At 39.8% G+C, this 19,490-nt stretch overlaps 4 protein-coding genes across 9 annotated transcripts; 3 read left to right on the top strand and 1 right to left on the bottom strand.

Annotated features, from left to right (window-relative positions):
• Positions 1-393: 393 nt before the first annotated feature.
• Positions 394-4,655, bottom strand: LOC135622395 (elongator complex protein 5-like). Its single transcript, XM_065124212.1, has 9 exons — positions 4,437-4,655; positions 4,249-4,341; positions 3,991-4,151; positions 3,858-3,904; positions 3,573-3,642; positions 1,956-2,179; positions 1,783-1,872; positions 1,569-1,644; positions 394-819 (listed from the first exon to the last, which is right to left on the bottom strand). The coding sequence occupies exons 1-9, from the start codon at positions 4,601-4,603 to the stop codon at positions 614-616; spliced, it is 1,134 nt and encodes a 377-aa protein (XP_064980284.1). The 5' UTR covers positions 4,604-4,655; the 3' UTR covers positions 394-613.
• A 209-nt stretch (positions 4,656-4,864) lies between these two features.
• Positions 4,865-8,462, top strand: LOC135622396 (uncharacterized). Of its 2 annotated transcripts, none has more exons than XM_065124213.1 (5): positions 4,865-5,003; positions 5,401-5,634; positions 6,503-6,678; positions 6,753-7,044; positions 7,891-8,462. In XM_065124213.1, exons 1-5 carry the CDS (start codon positions 4,930-4,932, stop codon positions 7,946-7,948), a joined length of 834 nt encoding a protein of 277 aa, XP_064980285.1. In that variant the 5' UTR covers positions 4,865-4,929; the 3' UTR covers positions 7,949-8,462. The 2 variants fall into 2 exon arrangements, with proteins under 2 accessions (XP_064980285.1, XP_064980286.1); XM_065124214.1 differs by having other exon boundaries at positions 4,883-5,003; positions 5,438-5,634.
• Positions 8,463-8,927: 465 nt separating this feature from the next.
• On the top strand, positions 8,928-15,669 carry LOC135622394 (uncharacterized). 5 transcript variants are annotated; one of them, XM_065124210.1, is made up of 6 exons: positions 8,972-9,513; positions 10,617-10,705; positions 11,178-11,573; positions 11,709-13,103; positions 14,139-14,289; positions 14,379-15,669. In XM_065124210.1, exons 1-6 carry the CDS (start codon positions 9,411-9,413, stop codon positions 15,008-15,010), a joined length of 2,766 nt encoding a protein of 921 aa, XP_064980282.1. In that variant the 5' UTR covers positions 8,972-9,410; the 3' UTR covers positions 15,011-15,669. The 5 variants fall into 5 exon arrangements, with proteins under 5 accessions (XP_064980281.1, XP_064980280.1, XP_064980282.1 ...); XM_065124209.1 differs by having other exon boundaries at positions 8,928-9,878; positions 11,178-13,103; XM_065124208.1 differs by having other exon boundaries at positions 8,928-9,884; positions 11,178-13,103.
• A 2,194-nt stretch (positions 15,670-17,863) lies between these two features.
• LOC135622392 (protein SODIUM POTASSIUM ROOT DEFECTIVE 2-like) lies at positions 17,864-19,141 on the top strand. The gene is made up of 3 exons (XM_065124204.1): positions 17,864-18,468; positions 18,556-18,631; positions 18,761-19,141. The coding sequence occupies exons 1-3, from the start codon at positions 18,022-18,024 to the stop codon at positions 18,904-18,906; spliced, it is 669 nt and encodes a 222-aa protein (XP_064980276.1). The 5' UTR covers positions 17,864-18,021; the 3' UTR covers positions 18,907-19,141.
• The last annotated feature ends 349 nt before the right edge of the window (positions 19,142-19,490 follow it).

The raw sequence follows: 19,490 nt of genomic DNA, 5'->3' as shown, positions 1-19,490 counted from the left end.
TATCATCACGGTCCACAAAACAAACAGGAACTGTTGTTGAATGAAGCCTTCTTCTTCCAAAACACATTCGAACAGCGAAAGAAAGATGGTCCATATCATCGACCAAAACCCATCGCCTCCCATCTAATTGCTCTCAAACCGTAAACTCAGCTCCACGAATCATTTCTATTTAGGTCGATATCATTGATCAAATTATATATGAGAGTCTCCTTTGGAACTACATATAATCGATAATTCAACGCGAAAAAAATAATAAAATGTCACTGAATTAGCCATACATTTAACAATAAACCGTCGTCAGATTATGGTAATTTGTTCTCATTTGATGAAATCCAACGATGCTGTTGCTATGGTAAATGCTGTGATGATGTCACTACTGGGAAAAGGACACAAGGATCAAACTTTCACCTTCTTATTTGCATCTGAACGTTTACCATCAATATTTTAGCAAAATTGCTTTTCTTTATCAAAGCTATATATCCAGTCTTAACAGAGTTTGCACAAGCAAGGAAGACGAGTTACAGACTCATGCCGTGTGAAATGATGGCATTTGATATGTGCGTTCTGGGATCAACAGGAAGAGACACAGCAACATCAGACGATCCGGGTCATCTTAAATATTCAAATCATCATCTGGGTCCTCATCTGAATCTGGTTGCTCATCATCTGAATCACGAATATAATGTATTTCACCATTCCCAGAAGTGGCCTGGGCGTCTGTCATCACCGAGAAAGTAGACGGCTGGACTAAATGCGGATCCTTTTGGTCGTCAGAAAGAGATCGCCGCCCATCATAGATCTGTATGGCCTCACCATTGCCTAATATGAAAATAGTGTCATAAGAAACCAGAATGCAATCATGCACTAGTTGACCATTTCCAAACCATCATATTTAAATGTTGAGAATAGGCAGCTTAAAATAATTAGTAGTATTGTTCAATTGTTGGTCAACATAAGCTTCCATGAATAGAAACATGGATCTGATTGTATCCAGTATTAATATTGTTACAGTTCTTTAAAACACCAAAATCGAGAACCATGCAAACAGTCTGTTCCCTTTGCTCCTACAACCAGTTATTTGAAACCTTTAATACTACATATCATACTAATATCACGTAGAACCAACATCTTAATGCACTAAACAACAAGAACATGCAAATGAAGCATATTGTTTTTCTTCAACCAAACGAGTGGCAGCTTTTTATTATCTTCCTAAGCCTCGGGTATTTTAAGATATGAATTGTCAAGGAAACATTCTCGTGGACATGTCAATATCCTTTAGTCTGCTAGTGTCACCCAATGACATGGCTAAGCATAAAAATCGAAACTCAATCATAAATGATCTAACCATGTCTGCAACTTATGCATCAAAATCTACATCACCTTGTAAAAATTGACTCCTTAAATTATAGAACTGGTTATCATCAACAACTGCAGTATGCACTTTTTTCTTACCAGCACCATAAATGACAAATTTTCATCATAAAGAAATAAGATAAACTAGATTAACAATGATAGTAAGGCCACAAAATGTAAATTCATTAAATTTGTTTTGATAAGCTCTATACCTTGATGTTCATATGGAAGAACAACTTTTGCCCTATCAACACGTTCCTGATCTGATAGCTGAAGATTGAACTGTACCTGTTGAAGGATAGTGTGTTATGTATGGGGAAGCTCCTCACTTAAGCTTGTAACATTCTGAATCTAGAGTGAAAAAGAAGTGGACATGCAGGTCCCTAGATACAAAAGCTATGACAGGAAAAGGTAAATGGTGATAACCTTTGGCAAAAGGCTTTTGTTGACAAATGAATTTTCAGAGGTTACAGCTGCAAATTTAACACCAACTTGATCCATGTGTAGCTCTTCTGCCTGGAAATTAAATACCACATTATTCTGAATATATGAGTCTTTATTCCTTAACATAAAAAAATACAAAAGACGAGGGAGCCCACAAGTAGCTTCACTCTCCCATTGCGACGTTTAAGGCGTACGTAAAATTTTGCTTTACAAGAATTCTTCTCAAGCCATAGAAAGTCTCGTCGACTTCTATGTTCATCAGTAAGCTGCATTATTGGCTGTACACTAGCAACCACAGTAGACACATATGCAAGAGCTGTGGAGACCCTGGGTTCATGAAGGTCCGAGTGTATTAACCAAAAGATACATGAAATTTGATCTGCAATTAAAAGCCAATAAGTTTTCCACATTCAAGTATCCATCTTTATTATAATGATATTACAGAAAATTATGGTAATAATATTTAGCAGCAACAATGTTGACAAGTGTGATTTGAGCATTTCAGAGAGTTTGAATATGATAAACCTATTGCCACTTCACAAACTTCCATCACAAATAAAAAATAGACATAAGGTATCCAATTCACTGAAATTAAAAGTTAATGCACGTTTTCATTTGTTGCTACAGGAAAAAGAATACCTACTAGCAAACCCAAAAAATATACAAACAAGAAAGGATTACTACAATGGAGAAAGAAACTTTCACAAGATGTGAAATTCTATTCACACTTCACAGATTGATGAAGAAGCCCAGAAGCTCTATTCACAGACTTCATGTCAGTGCACACAGAAGAAATGAACCTTATATAATTTTGAATCAGCAAGCATTTAACAATACATGTAAAAGAAGATATAGGACAACACTACAATATCAATCTCTGTAGGCATTTCAAATGAATTATTATGTGGACACACATAAATACACTTGGAATGCTTTCCTTATGTGTCACCATGGTAGCCTGCAACTGCAAAGCCCTGGTTAACTTCAAGCGTACCTCGTTGTTAGCTTCACGACGAACCATATCATGTCACAGAGAGATTCTGACATACTAAATACAGATTCTGATAAGCACCCAGTCTCATAATCAGAGCTATGGGCTGTTCTGGAGTGTTTAAGGATAGCTCAAAGGGAAGGCTTCTCCAACATCTGGGTCAAAACTGATTACCTCCAGACCATTAACGTTTTGAACAAAGTGATGGAATGCCCCTGGTCTATCCAAAACATTTTGTCGGATGTTTTATCCTTCACCATCCATGCCAGAACTAATAGACTGTCTTTCACTTGAATTGCCCAAGTTTTAACGATCTGCACTCCTTCCCATTTTTGCTCTAAGTTAATCTTTGTCACTTTTTCAAAAAAAAAAAAAAACCTTTTTGCTCTTAGGCCACTTATTGTCTCTCCTAATTTGTTGAATCTACCAACAAAGAAAAGATAAAATTCTGTATAAATTTGTCTGTTTTTCCTACTTATAAAACTCATACATGGCAGATATACTCTGAAGATTATATCATTCATTTTATACCATGTATAAGAAGACAAGACAACATTATATATCACAATTAGGCATGCATAGAAAATTGATCTATCATTCAGACATCATGAAAAATCTCTTTTTATGAACTATCAACTATGATCATGACATCTGTCCAAACTCTCAAAATTAGCAGGTTAATTTGATGATAAAGTCAAACAATGATTAACATCAACAACTATCGTTGGCTTTCAGATTCTAAAAAAATTATTCATGTAAAAAACTATAAAAATGAATATACCATTGCTGCGAAGATTATTAAGTAGGCCTGCAACTGATGGTAATGATGTGTGTCGCAGCAAATTACTAACCTGAAAAAGATTACATCAAACAATAACTTAGAGTAAGAACATAAATCTGCACATTTACTGGAAACTCAGATGTAATGAGCACATGGAACTGGGATACAAAAAAGCAGAATATGGATGATCCCAATGAAAAATTAGGTGATAGTCAGACTGTATATCCTTCATTTGCAATACTTAATTATCATCAAGCATGTGTTACTGTAAGATTCTGAGCATACCTGGTCAACAGCTACTGCAAAGCGAGTCTTGCCTTGCCCAACAAACCCTGACAATAGAAGTCGTGAGTGAACGAATGTAACCCCTGGTTCAAGAAAAATAAATTAAGAGCATCAAACCAACTACAGGTAATACCTTTTCCAAGGTCAAGAACTGAAGACAACAGCTTATTGATGTCCCTCACATCTCTGAAGAAAGAGACGTTTTCCCTCGTAGAGGGCTTTTGAACATTCATTAACGGCGGAATTCGGTCCTTCCAATCGAGCGGGTCCGAGTAGCAGTCCAGAATCCGAACCCTGCTACCGAGCCGATACCAAATGACGTTCCAATACCACTCCAAGTAGCAACGTAAATACAGGTCTTTTATTTCACTTCGGCGCCAAGAACCCTTACCATTTATCAACCAGCGATGCGTCTACCCCCTTGCGCCTTAGCAAATCGATATAGAACGACGGGCTCCGATTCAACGCAACGAGCACCAAGCCACTGCCTCAAATAATCCAAGAATCAGTGAGCAATGATGTAAAAGCCTAAAAATTCGAACTTTCTACATCCCCCTACCTGGGGGCACTTGCACTGACCGTGCTTGAGATGTTCCATCGGCGATTTGGGACGCGAGATTGGCGAGGAAGTGATCGAAGACGTGGGAACCGAGAGGGCAAGCAAGGGAGTCTTCGATGGTCAGGGCCGGCGCATGCTCTCCTTCCAAGCATCCGTCCCTCAGTGACCTTGAGATCGATTCCGCCATCGTAGAACCCCCAGGCGGGAATAGAAACCCTAAAACCCATAGCAACTGTTCGTTCGCAAATATAGGGAACGCGCGGTCGGGTCACCGCGATGTATTTGAGGTTCTATGGAGGTTTCAAACACTAAAACGCGCGGTCAGGTCACCTCCCTTTCAAGAGGAGAAGCTTGCGGTCAGCTGCCCTACCTTCCCCGAGAGCCATCCACCGCCGTTCGATGCCAAATGAGTGGCTGGATCTTGCGCTTTCCAAGATTATAGGACGTTGGAGAACGTGGTCATCGGCCGGCAACTAATTAAACTATTTATCTCGGAGATAGGGAGAAGGGCTCATGATTTCGTCGGCGAAGACGATAGAAAGATTGCCTCTTTGTCCCCTCTTTGTCTTAAAGCGCCTTCCGCATAGGTTTGTCCGTCTCTGAACTCGGCGCTCTTGAGAGCTTTTCTCTTCTTCTTCTTCTTCTTCTTCTTCTTATATCCTTTTCTTTGGAGGAACACTTTCTGAAGATATGATTCCCAAAAGATTTGGTTTTGGAGCAGCCGTGGTTGGAATTAATGCCTTTGACTTCTATCTTTATCTTCAAAATTCGAATTTTTAGTATTTAGGCAGTTTGTTCTCCCCGCTTAGCGCAAATTCCTCTATTTTGCTTGTTTATATTAAAGCATTAATCTTTTTTTTTTTTCATATTTCTTTGCTTCCCTTTAGCATGCAAAGCCCTAATAATGAATTTTTGACAAAGATGGAGTTTTGTAGTGACTCCTTAATGTTTGTTCTTTGCTATCGATAGTATCTGTTGTTTCAGGTGTGTTCAGGTTAGTAGCTTTCCTCTTTTGTCTCAGAAGAGGAGATCGTCTGGGGCTATCCGGAGCTATATGTCGCAAAGTGTGGACAACTCTGAGATAGGCTCTAAGGTTAGGGCAGGAGTAATCCTTCCAGCAACAGATGATCACATTGAAGAAGCAATCGAGGCGATTAAAACTGAGCAAGTTATTGCGGTGCCGACCGATACACTTTATGGATTTGCATGTGATGCCTGGTAAGCGGGCTGGCCTTTTTCTTTGAGCTTCAGATGCTTTATTATTCTTGGCATCTTAACTCTTCATTTGCTTAATATTCATGGGACATTCTAGTTTTCAATTTTCTTCCGGTTGAATGCCGAACTGATACTCAAACTGACAATTCAGCTTCATTTTAGTATGCATGTAGTTAAATAGGTTCCCCCTTTGTAGGGAAAGAAGGAATAAGACAGAAATGCTGAGAAAATAGAAAAGAAATGCGACAATTGGTATTCGTAATCTACTGCAATGAGTAAGCAGAGAGGAGGGAAAAATATGATAATAAAGGATATTGCTGGTTCACAAAAAGTATGATTAGTTTTGGAAAAATTGAAGCTATAGAAAGAAAATGATGAATTGAAGAAACAAGATGATAAGATGAACAAAATTGTTCTTTGTTGATCATGTCTACTTCCTTTAGTCAATATCGAAGCAAACTGTTGCCAAGAAATATCTAGGAATTGGGTTTCATGGCAAGGGTACAAGGTTTTCATAAAGCAGGTGGTACAGATTTTGGTACCGATGTGAGAAATAATTCACCCACTTAATCTTCAAGATTGGTGTTGGAGTTGTCTGTTGAGCATAACCATCAAAATGGAGGGATGAAAAACTTATACTTAGCAGAGAATGAACTATTGCAGTTAATAATAGAGAATAGGTGAATTTGCAGAATTTGTTACTTGTTATTGTTGCTTTTGCAGCCACAGTTGCTGCTTTTACATTTACGAGTTACTTGGTTGGAGAATTTTCTAGTGGTATGCAAATTTTCAAAATTTTCTGTTATATCATATGCCTTAATACATTGTCCTGGGAACATTATTTTGGACTTTAAAAGTGCATTTTTGTCAGCTCTGCAGATGCAGTAAATAAAATTTATGAGATTAAAGGACGGAAGCAGACAAGTCCTCTAGCAATTTCTGTTGCTGGTGTATCAGATATATCTCGCTTTGCCACCGTTAATCACTTGCCTCATGGTTTGCTTGACAGCCTCCTTCCTGGTCCTGTGACTGTTGTTCTGAGGCGAGGTCTGGCTAATTTTACATACAAGTACAGAACATCATATGATTTTTCCTTTGTAACAGTCAGATTCAATTTTCAGGCGATTCTAGCATATTGGACAAATCTCTCAATCCAGGTTTAGATAGCATTGGAGTTCGTGTGCCTGATTTCAACTTTATTCGAGCCGTTGCTCGTGGTTCTGGAAGTGCACTGGCTCTAACAAGTGCTAATTTTAGTGGACAGCCCAGTAGCGTCAGTATCAAGGATTTTGAAAACCTTTGGCAATATTGTGCATATGTTTATGATGGTGGAGTGCTTCCTTCTGGCCGTGCTGGTTCAACAGTGGTTGATTTGATAAAGCCAGGACTATTCAAAATTCTAAGACCTGGAAGGTAATTCTTTCAAATTTAATAAGTAATTATCATCAGATTCAACTATGCCAATTAGGAAGATCAGCTAAGTTTTGCACTACATGCATAGTTTGTGTGCAACATAACAATTATATGCACATTGCACAACATAGTTGCTAGGTTCTACCAGCAGAGAGTTCACATGCTATGGATGTTTCATTATGTGTATGACATACTGGGTCAGATATACACAGTTTGTATCGAGGTATGTAATACCGTACCATACCGGTGTTTCAAAGTTGGCTCGATATGGTACAGTACCGGTGTATCGAGTGGTACACCAGGGCGTACCGATCGGTACACCCTGATGTACCGAACAATTTTATATATTTTCTTCATACTGTAGCGGTACTGGGCGGTCCATGTACCGGTATGCCATCGGACCGGTATGTACCGCCTGTACCGGGCGGTACCATTCGGTACTGCATACCATGGTTTGTATTACATACATATTGGTTGCTGTCGGTGTATTTCTGTATATGCTTGCATGAAGTTATATATCTATGCATGTAGAGAGATAGATGGGTGTTATTAGTAAGGTTTTGGAGGATCAGTGATCTCAGTTGAGATAGGGATTGGTTGAGTCTGATACCTAAACCCCATGATTTAGGCTAATTGGCCAAACTCGACTAGAATTAACTGAAAGGCAACCAGAGTTGAGAAACACCTATCAGGTCTGGCCAGTTAGCGGCTTTTACAACTCAAGGCTGTTATTCATAGAAATAATGGTTGTGTTAGCATTTTAGAAGTACATTCTATAAATTACTTGATTGTCGTCCTCAAACAATTGACATGGTTTTCATTTATTCTGTTTATCTTTGTTTACAGTGCAAGACAAGAAACAACAGCAATTCTTGAGAAATTTGGTCTAGAAGAGGTTCCTTGAGAACATGGAGTTCATGAAACTATTCTTTTAAACAGCTTACTCTTATACAATTTCTCATGTTCGAGATACACCAGTTACAAAGACCCGGAGCGGACGGGGCTTACCCTGAATCATTTACATAAGATTGAATTTACATTTTACCATTTTCGTGCATTCAGTGTTCCACATCAAGCAACAATGGTTCCCGTGGACCAGTCTTTGTTATGTAGCTGCTGATTGCAAGGGATAAAGCTGCAAGATCTTTTCAGTTAACCTGCTGTTGCAATGGAATTCTAGCTATGTTATAGTCAACATTCTTGGAGCTGCAAGCGCTGTTACTACTGCTTTAAATACCCTTTTTATCTGTGATATTAGTGATTGCTTCTCGATGAACTGAGCGTTGCAGCAGCTCCCTGCAAATCTGTTAATAGTATTATCATCTGTTAAGCACAGAAATATACATGCATGGTGTTTGACAGTGCGAAGAGAAACAAGCGTGGTGGTTGTGATCCTTAAGACAGCTCCTATTCATGCTTGTGGGGTTCTGTGGCTTGTGGTTCCATGTGGGAACACTTGTTTCTTTTGTCATCATGAGCTGCTGCTTCCTCCAGCATTAGTTAACACCGTCGAACAATTACTCGAACCATTTGTTTTGCCTTGTGAACTTTCATTTCGATCCAATAAAAAAAAGGAAAGTAAAAGAGAATGATACAAACAATTTGATTTGCTTCGTTGGGCTCACAAATAATGCCACAAACCAATATTCTATGTGATTGTAACATGAACACGAACAGGAAGATTTGCAGTGTTGCTGCCAAAAAGTAAAATTACCAGAGAAAGAAGAAAAAGATAATTATTCACATTTTTTGTTATTGAATATATTTAAAGAACTTATATCCATATAATCTCGTGCTTATTAAGAACTCAGGTATTTGTGTCTCAACAGATCTTAATTGGGGGCAACGCCGGATTTGACGCTGAAGAAAAGATGGAATTCAATAAGTAAAACCTTATTTCCATATCTGAACATAGATTTTTCACACCATTCATATTATTGCATGCGATTCCCATATCCCAACATAGATCTTTTGCGTGTAATTTTCCGAATCCAAATACGTATCACTCACATCGCCAAGTAGCCGCCACAGCCTTATGCGTGTATTCTATTTTTGCCCGACACAGTGGCATACCCACAAGCGTACCACACGAGGCACGTACCCACACGCCACACCCAACCACCGCCACGCCGCCGTTTACTCGATCGCCCTCCTCCCCAAACGTTGCGTTCCCAATCACGAAGCTCTTCTCTCGATTTGATCTCTCTCCCCTGGCGTCTCGCTTCGACAACGATTCGTAGAGTCTGGTATTTGCTCTCGAATTGGTCCGGAGAAGAGGAACCATGGAGGACGCGATCTGCGGGCATTGCTAGAGATTTCTCCTCCTCCTCCTCCTCTTTGTATGGGAGAAGGGAAGGGAAGAAGACATGGAGGTGGATTGGTTTCGGACGCAGCAGGGTTCAGGAGTCCGGCGAGGCCGGCGGAGGAAGAGGGCGTATCGGGTCGGCGGTGGCATGTTGCGGACACCCGGTGCGTCTTGGATTTGTTCCGTCCCCTTCCCGGTGGTTTGGATTTACGTGCTTCGAGTATTTATGTCTCTTTTCGTCGGTTTCTTTTCTTGGCTATGCGTGTGGCTGCGTGGCTTTCGTAAGTTGTGGACAGAACGATCGAGTCTTTGACGATGACGATTACTTGTGGCTTTCTTTCAATTTGTGGTCGTGCTTTGATCCTGTCATATGAGAAATATGAATAAAAAGGCAATTTTGGGAGGGCCGCTTTTTTAGTGGAGCGTCGGAGCAATTTCGCTGTCGGAGAAAGATTTGATTCTTCTTAATTCACGATGATTGATTTCAATAGCAGGAGTTTGTCAGAGTACTTATGCGAAATCTCTGCAGGTGCAGGTTGTCAAGTAGTTCTTCGATGTGTTTCGTTCTTAAGGTTACCTGAAGATTCTGTGTTGCTTCATCTACGTGAAGTTCGTACCACGGCTGATACTTTGAATCATTTCATCACCATCATCATCATCATCATCATCATCATCATCGTCGTCCAAACTTGATTCCTTTTTCCACCAGGATCTTTTTTGCTCTCTTAATTGAGGTCCCCCTTCATATGGCTTCTTCTTCCCCATTGTTTCGGGTTTGCTAAGCATAGAGTTCACCGATGATAGCCATATGGGCCTTTTCTGTTGACGAGACATGTCTACGCACAGAAGCACAGCTAAATTCGTTTGTGTTTTTGTTGTAGTCTTTCCTTAACTTGAGAGTTCTGCTATTGATTGGATGAATTGCTGTTAGTTATCCCTACCGAAGAACCAATAACTACTCCCAGCAAAGCTTTTGCAGCAGCTGAGTCCCTTTCCGCGTCTAAGCTAAATAATTCCACATATTTTTCAGATACCGCGACTAAGCTAAATAGTTCAAGCATCAATGACCGATTATGTATTGATGTTTGTATTTTGCATCGATGTCGCCTTGAGACCAAGTATTTTTCATAATTTGGTTCATGTTCTGAATCTCCAATGCCTGTCGTAAGCTATTCAGAGCTGTCTGAGGACAGCGATTAATGTTTACATTTGTTTGAACTTATATTTGGCTAGTAGTCATCTTCAATTAGTTTTAATTTATTTTCAGGATGCGGTTATCTAAAGGGCCAAAGGAATGATTTTGGCGTAGAATATGGTTCTGATTGCAGCAGTAGCTTTCGAAAAGAAGAAAGTTCTGTAAGTGTCACTCTTCCTTCTTAATCTAATATTGCTTTGATGAGCTGCATGTGCGCTGGAACAAGAATGCCTTTTGCAAGAGGATCTGCATATCTTCATGCATTTAAAATGCAAAGAGTTTTAAAGAAAAAACATAGGATATTTTACTTTTTTTAAGGTTAATTTTGAAATATCCAGATATCTGTAATGGATATCATAGTGGTGTAATAAAAAAGCATGATGTTTTTTTTTCAGCAATATTTGATGTTATCTCAAGTTTTCTTGATGGATGCTGTAAAAATCTCTCATTACTTGTACTGGAGACTTGATATCAGATCCAATCATCTCACGCCCAAAACAAAAGCCCTTAACTTGAGAACAAAAAAGAGAGGATCTTTCTTCTCTGTCTGATTTGTGTGTTTGGACACGTGTTCAACTTGTGACGCCTATATTATTTGTTAAAACATTCTGATGGTTCTGATTTGCTCTTCAGTCAGGCCAAGGCTCATATAATACCAGTGTAAAACCAAGAGAGAGACCCATGGATAAAGAGATACCAAAAGAAGCAGAAATAAGGTGGTCGTCGCCTAGTGTAATTGCAAAATTAATGGGTCTTGACGAACAGCCACCTGTACAAGTAGCCCATAAACGAAAGAAGACAATAAATGGTTATTTTCAAGATATACCATCTACAGGCTTGCAAGAGAAGTACCTAACCAGGGAGGAATGTTTGCCTTGGATGAGCATGGCTGAGCACCAAGAATTTAAGGATGTCTATGAAGTCATTCAAAGACTGAAAGTTGAGAGGGACAGGACAAAAACAGATAGCAGTGCATTGCCAAGTTTTAAACAACGCAAGCTTAATGCAAGCAAACAATGGAAAAGTGATGTAAGCTTTCTTGGCCAAAATTTATTGGATGCAGTGCATCTTCCAAGTGATGAATCACTTCGAATTTCTGAAAAATTTACCAGTGAGTTGGGGAACCAAGACTGCACTGAGCATAATTTTCTAAATGTCTTCCAGGAACCCGATTTCTTGTTCAGAAAGTATTTCCATGATTCAAAGCGGCTTGCACCCTCTCATTTAACAAGCAAGAAAACAATTTTCAAATCATCAAATGGTGCTAAGACAGAAAGTGGTGAAGTATATCGTTCATTGAAGAAGAAGACGGACAGGTTTGTTCATATGCAAAATGGTGTCTTTAGCTCTTTTCGGATACCCATTGCTGGTAAGGCTAGTCGATTTCTCAAGGTTCAGAATGATTCTCTTTCACATAAGTTAGCACGGTTTGCCAGCAACAATTACCAGTGTATCCATCCTAATCATATTGTTCTTTTGAAGCATAACATTGATAAATCCCGTGGAAGTGTTCATTTAAGAACCCCTGAGAATTTTAAGTTTTCTCACAGAAGACCATCCGCTCAAACTGGGATTCGAGAGGCCAACATTGGAAGAAGGGATTGGCTGAACTTTTCCCATAACTCGGAAGCTTTTCATTGCAAGAATAAAGGTTCCAGAGAACTAGATAGAGAGATTACAGAACTGAGAGAGTCTGTAAGCAGCAGTAAGATGAGCATACCAGTTGTGGAGTATAACAGATTCTCCAGGGAAGACAGCTCTTGCAATATCTCTGACATGAAGAGTTTCTGCAGCCCTGAAGGATCATCCAACCATTTTAATAACTGGAATAGCATATGTTTTGCCTTAGCTCCTTCAACTGAATTTATAAGAAGTGAAGCTAGAAAAAACTTCTCTGGGAACTGGAAGATGGCTGGTAACTCTAAGGAGACAGTAGACTGTGGTAAATGCTCAAGTGTTTTGGCTGAAATGCTTGCTTTATCTGATGTGGTAGGACAAAATTCAGTGTCCAGTTCATCGAAGGTTCATAATGTTTCAGTTGAGAAATCAACTAGACCTGATATGCGAGCATCAGGGGGTTCTCCTTTGAGTATTAGCAATAGTGACAGTTGGGAAGATGGATTCTTAACAAATCTACCAAACCCTGCATCTGTTCCCGCTTCATCAACAACTTATGGAAGTCAAAATCTAAGTAGCATGAATCGATTTTGTGATGAACATTTTTGTACACCTAATGATGTGCTGAAATTGAGACCTAAAAAATCCGATCAGAGAGGAAGTTCTTCACTCGTTGGTTTTAAAAGCAGTAATAACCAGCTTTACTCTAATTTGAGCGGGAAGGAAAACAACCTGTCTTCACAGGAAATTCACTTGAACCAAGACAGGACAAGGAAAGGTGTGCTTGCAAAAATGGCTGGTGAAGGAAATTTTAAACCTCTTTCTATTCCCAATTATATGGATGTGGATATGATGATGATAAATAATGAGGAGCTACCTCAGTTGTCAATGGCCAGTATAGCTGTAAAGGATCCTAAAGTGTCCAACAGTAATCTGCTGAAGGTTTGTGTCAACTTTACTTCAGAATTTACAGAGTATGTGTAGCAGTACATCATAAATAAGAGGATATCGTTTGAATCCTCTCTTCACCTATTTGTTTCTTTGTTTACTACTATTATCATTCATTTATAATGATCTTGCTTCCAACTTCCATGCATCCTGTGGTCATTGTAAATCTCACAGATCCTCTTTTGTGTCGAATATAAATTACTTTAATTTATTTTATCATAATTAAATTACTAATTTTCTTCTATCATACTGTTTACCATAACCTCTTACACCAGTGTTATAATGCATTTGCTATGGTATTATCTGAGTATAATAGCAGCCTAAACTGACCCCATTACTTGTAGAAAAATGTCTCATTATATTCAAGTATATACCTGAAAGGGTTTGTGGACCATACACTACAAGCATCCAGCTTTTTTTATCTTTTGATGTGATATGAAACAATTGTAAATGATTTTGTATTTCTTTAACAAAGAGTGAGAACCTATATAGAGAGTCTAGATTATATACTTGGGTTCCACCATCACTAGGATCCAAACTAAAAAGCACAGATAAACTTTTCATTATTCTCATTGCTGTTAATCATAGCATCAGAAAAGCTGAGGCATGGTCTGATATAAACCTACACTGTGTATAAGGGTATGCCTGCACACCATCATGGAAGGGACCACTGTCCTGACAGTGTGTCATCATATAGCTGAAACTTGACAAAAACTTTTTAAAGCACGTTAATTCTTTCCAAAATTCAGACCATTGTTTGAGTGTAGGAACAAATGAGATTCTCGGATACGTATGTGAATATTACCTTATGCAATGTCATTTAGAACAAATGTAGGAGAAACACAAGGTTCTTCTTTCATAATTTTTTGTTTGCCTAGAAGCTTACTTCTCGGCTTTTGTTAATTGTGGAGCCCTTCAGTTTCTTGTCATCTTTTTATTTTTATTTGTACGAAAAGTATCTAAATCATTTTCAATTGCAACTTGAAGCTCAAGATGGATCACTTTTATAACGTATTTCTGTTCTTGCAGGAAACATCATTCAGTCATCTTCAGGTAGATCGTGAACGGCTCACTTCTGTAAGAATTACAAAGGCTTTGCAACCATGTGCTGTTTCTGAACTCGAGCTTCCATTGAGAGTAAATGGTTCAGGATGTTCTGAAAGCCTAACTGGAGATCTTGGTAAGTGTAAGAAGTCATAGTATGTTCTTCATCTCTCGTCGTATTCCATTTGCTTCTTAATATGTACATAAATGACTTTCTTATTGCAGAGCTCCATTCAAAAATTTTAACCTCCAAGCTAGGAGATCAATGTGCTGAGGCATCAGAAGTTCTTACTTCAAGTAATGACGATGACAGAGAAGTGTGTGAATTCTTTCAACAGGCTGGTCATCTAGAAGAGGAATTTATGGATGAAGAGGAGAGGGAGTACACCTACCTACTCGACATACTTATCTTTTCTGGTGTTCACAGTGCCAAGCAAGACAGTCTTCGTTATGCATGTTACTTACCAGAATATCCAGTGAACCCAAACTTATTTGAAAAGCTCGAAAAGAAGTACGGTAAGCTGGTTGCATGGTCACGGTCGGAAAGGAAGTTGATGTTTGATCTGTCAAACTCAATCGTGGCTGAGATCCTTGCTCCATGTATGGATCTGCATCCATGGGTTAATTCTACAGGAAGGATCGGACCCATGTGGGGTTCTGAGGGGCTTGTTGAGAAAACTTGGCAGATGTTGGTGAAAAAACGTATCGAGCTTGGTGCAGGTAACGCAGAAAAGAAAGTTCTGGATACAAAATGGTTTAATTTAGGAGGCAACATCGATGAGATAGGAAGGGAGATTGAGAGGACTCTGAAGGAGGAACTCTTGGAAGAACTTGTTGAAGAGTTCATCATAGGTTAGGCTCCTCTGGCTGGAGGAAGCATGTGCTTCTGTGAGGCTATGCTTCAGCTTAACATGTCAATCGCCACCAAGCTTCAGCTGATTTTTGAACCATCGGCAAGTGCGACGGTTACTCCTAAGAGATCAACAATAAGAACCGAGGCATTTATAACTAGAGGGCTTTCAACAATATGCAGTAAGAACTCCAATGACAATGGTCTTTGATTGGATTGCCACAAAATTTCGATATTATGTCGGTGGTGAGTAATGAGTAATTTTGCTGGTCATTTACTCAGTTGGTGAAATCACATTAAACTGGTCCAAATCATCAAAAGGCTGTGCCGATGGTCAAGTAGACATTCTTGTGGTCTTGGCTTTGAGTTTGTGCATCTCATACCAGAGCAAAGAAATACAGATAGGAACACTAGGAGTTTTGCAATATTTTAGCAGGATAATGAGGGTGAGTCATTTGTTAGGTGGAAGTCAGCTACCCTGAGGCAATAAAGTTTTTTTTGTTTTGTTTGATTGTTTGGCTTGCAGCTCAGAAATTATTTCCTTTTTTCGGGGGGATATAGAACACGTTTGAAGGGTGTATTTTTGTTTGTGGGGTAATTTTGTCTGTGACTATATTGTTTTTGCACAATACAATAAAGGATTTAGCAGTCAATTTCCAGGATTCATTCTTCGATGAAACAACTAAAGCATGATTCGAGAATCTTTCAACAATTCTGAGGATCAATATCATTGTTATTTTGTTATCGACTGCAGACAGCCTCAGATCTGTTTTCTCATCTTTTCCTGGTCTGCTAAGATTCTGAAAATAGAACTTGATTACTAATTTACAGCCAACAATGTTAACACAATTTCCAACCTTTTAATGCTGTTTTACCATTTGATGAATACCTGAGTTTGGTTGATGGAGAATTGATGGAAAGGTTCTCAAAATTTGCATTAATTGTTGATCAACATGAACTGAAACTGACCCTAGACAATGAAAATTTTCTTTTTTCTTTTTTCGAGGAAATGGTGCCTAATTGTTCCATCTTGTTATAGTAAAGATTGGAAAATTGAAACAATCCTAAGGGGGATGCAAGCTTGAAGCCTAACCAAGTCTTCTCCATGGTACAATTGCATCATGTTTTTACCCTGTTTCTGAAGTAGCTACTGCAGGATCCTCATTACACAACTGTTAGGCCTTGACTGACTTTAATGTTCCTGATGCCTCTTAGATTCTTACTAGTGTTTTGTCGGGCACATCTACTTATGTTGAAGTGCACTTACTGGAAGCTTGTTGTAGTTTATCTTATGAGGAATAAAGTGGTTTGTTAATTACATTATCAGTGCAAGAGTGGAAGCTACTATGCTCTTTAATTTGCCTGCAGGAATCTTTAGTTATCATGAAGTTTCATCAGCATAGAATTCTCAAATTTCTAGTTTTTATATATCAGGATAACTATGATTCATCAGGTTGGTAATATAATAATCCATGGGGCCAACTGTTTGGCAATTAGCAATGACCTGCTGTTCCAGTGAAAACCATTGCTGTACCAGAAGAAATTGACTTCCTCCTCTAAATGTGTTGTGGTTATATGAACTCAAGCTGATCTTTATTCTTTATCTGAGTGGGGATGTTGATCCTTTGCCACGAGTTGGTTTTGGGAAAAAAAAGAGGTGTTGAATCTCTATCCCAACAATCAAATAAATTAATGCTACTTTCTGCTGGTGAGAGAGATTTCTGCCAGCTTCAGTATTGTGGCTTAGTGCTCAATGATTGCATGTGCTGAGAGGATGATATGGTAATGAAGTCAAAGTCTGAGAAACAAGATTGAGATCTCTGGAAATGCTAAGAGCCTAAGATCAATAGCTAAAGATTTATCAAAAGCGAAAGCTTTTCTTTGGAGATCGACTTCTTTGATCAGAACAGGTTTTTTTTGCATAAATATAAGAAAGCAGAGATATAAACCTGAGAACTCTTGTACTCCATGCATGGAAGCAGAACTGGTTTCATGGAATTATTTGAGACGAGAATCCAGTAATGGGGCACGAAAGGGGAAGAGAAAGAAGCATCTGATTCTATAGTTAGTGGACCAGAGCTTTGAGATGATGGTGATAAGAAAGGCGGCCGCTTTCTTTATGCATCTCCATCGTGAGTTCTCCTTCCCTAATCATCCACCAGTCTGCTGCCTTGCAGATGTGAGAACCAATGCAGGATTGCTCCTAAACACATTACCGTCTCTGTTCAACTGAATTGGATCTGTGATATCATTCTGAGATCCTTCGAATATGTTCTCCCTGACCAGAATTCCACTAGGAAAAAGTGAATCAGGTGTCGTGAAGCTTTTCTTAAGGTGGCAGGAAAGAATCCATTCAGATTTCTGGGAGAACAGTACTCTGGTGATTAGGGAGCTCAGGTAACTCATATTCTGCACAATAATGACCGTGGTTCAGCTGCAAAGTGCCATGACAGCAGCAATAGCAGAGATGAAATCATGGAAGAGGATGATGATGCCCTCATTCCATCACAGTAGACAAGCTCGATCGCCGAGAATGTATATTACACCAAAATGAGTACATAGGTAGGTGGAGGCAGTACAAGCTCTCTGTATTCTTGTTTTGCCTTTAGATTGTGGTGTATGATGGAGGAAGTCAGTGTTCACGTGAATCGAGGGCTCAGATCATGTGAAGTATCCCACAGTTCATGTTATTACAGCATTGCAACAACAAGTTAAATCTTGCCAGCTTGCTTTTGAGATGTTTCTCTGAGTTGAGTCTGGTAAATGGTCCAAAGAGCATTAAATTGAACTTACACAGACGAGTGTAGCCACTCAAAGTTTTCTTTGAGGACGTCTGCAAGCTCTTTGTAGCACTGCTGAAACTTGTGGGCTTCAATAATGGATTAACCGTAGGGGAATGCAGAGATTACAGATAACTAAATCTTCCCACCTTCTATATATCCATGCTTATAAGTACATCAAACCATCTCTCTCTCTCTCTCTCTCTCGTATCTTCCTTGTCTAGTTACTGACTGTACCATGGCTTCTTTGCTGTTCAAGGAAAAGAGAGGAGCTAACTTCTCCTGCGTCTCCCCGGCATCAGCAGCAATATGCACAAGCATAGATCGGCGGTCCATGGTACAGCCGAGCACCGGCAGAGCCATCGACCGCCACACGCCTCATCTGAGAGATCCGCGACGAGTTAAGGCGACTGTTAACTCCATGTCTCAGACCCCCACCAAGCCAAAAACCTGCAACCAGAAGAACGGGAAGAGCTTGGAGAGACCAAGTGATGCGTTCGGTGTGCCAGGCTCTACTCGGTATCTACTGGATGATGAAGCCGATGATGCCTACTTCAATACCATGGTGCCTGATCTGGAACCTGTCCCTCCTCTTATATCCTTGGGGCCACCTTCTCTACGAGCTCTGATGAGAGAAGAACAGAGAAGACCGAGGCCATCTTCTGCTGCCAGAATGCAAGACCAGGTTCTGAACGCATGCAACTTCCTTTACTCTACCGTTCCGCTTAACTTGCTGGAGGTTAAACGTAAATTTAGCATGTCTGCTGCTTAGGTTGTGGTGTTGAGGGTGTCTTTGCACTGCAAGGGCTGCGAAGGGAAGGTCAGGAAGCATATTTCGAGGATGGAAGGTGAGACTCTTAGCGTGACGCTACTAAGTGACCAACACCAACATAGTTTAGCTCTTCTGTGATAATTCGAGTGTGTTGTATTCATCAGAAGAAAGAAATGTGATGATGGTGGTGGTTGTTCTTGGCCAGGGGTGACATCGTACGACATAGACTTCGCGACGAAGAAGGTGACGGTGGTCGGGGACGTGACGCCACTGGGAGTTCTGAGTAGCATCTCTAAGGTGAAGCATGCACAATTCTGGCCATCGCCACCCCGCGCACCGGCTTCCCTGTGACGAGAAAGGCTGTAAAAAGGAGAATGTAGTGTCTGTAAAAAAGAAGAGAAGATATGCAGCGTGCATCTTCTCGGATGTTTGGTGTAGAGCATGATGAACTCGTGCGATGGTGGTGCGTCTGGCAAAGAAAGGGATGATAGACTTGATTCATCTCCGTGTCATTTTGGTCATCATGAATCCCATCTGTTCCTTATCCACTAGAGAAAAAGAGAAAACTTGTTGGTCTGCCTGATCACTATAACCAGCATGCATTTAATCTCAAGCTTCATATCCTTGTCTGGAACTCTGAGATATCACAAATCTGTAGTACTTCCGGTAATGTGGCCTATCACCTTCACCCCCTACTTCTAATGGCCGATAACTGTGACGAACGAGTGTTTGGAGATGCTTTCTTGCAGGTGAAGCCGTCGAGGCAAGAAACGGGAATTTTGGCTTGTACTCGATGCATTTAAGAAAGCAATAATGGCTGGTGGTACAATGATACGATTCCATCAGCAGCATTCAATTATTTCAGCATGGTACTTGGCGCATCATGTGGCATACTTACCGAATAGCTTCCGAGCATCGGAATCCCAAGTAGCCAA

This window comes from Musa acuminata, chromosome BXJ2-9, assembly GCF_036884655.1.
Source record: "Musa acuminata AAA Group cultivar baxijiao chromosome BXJ2-9, Cavendish_Baxijiao_AAA, whole genome shotgun sequence".
NCBI lineage: Eukaryota > Viridiplantae > Streptophyta > Magnoliopsida > Zingiberales > Musaceae > Musa > Musa acuminata.
This window is presented reverse-complemented; position numbering and strand designations above follow the sequence as displayed.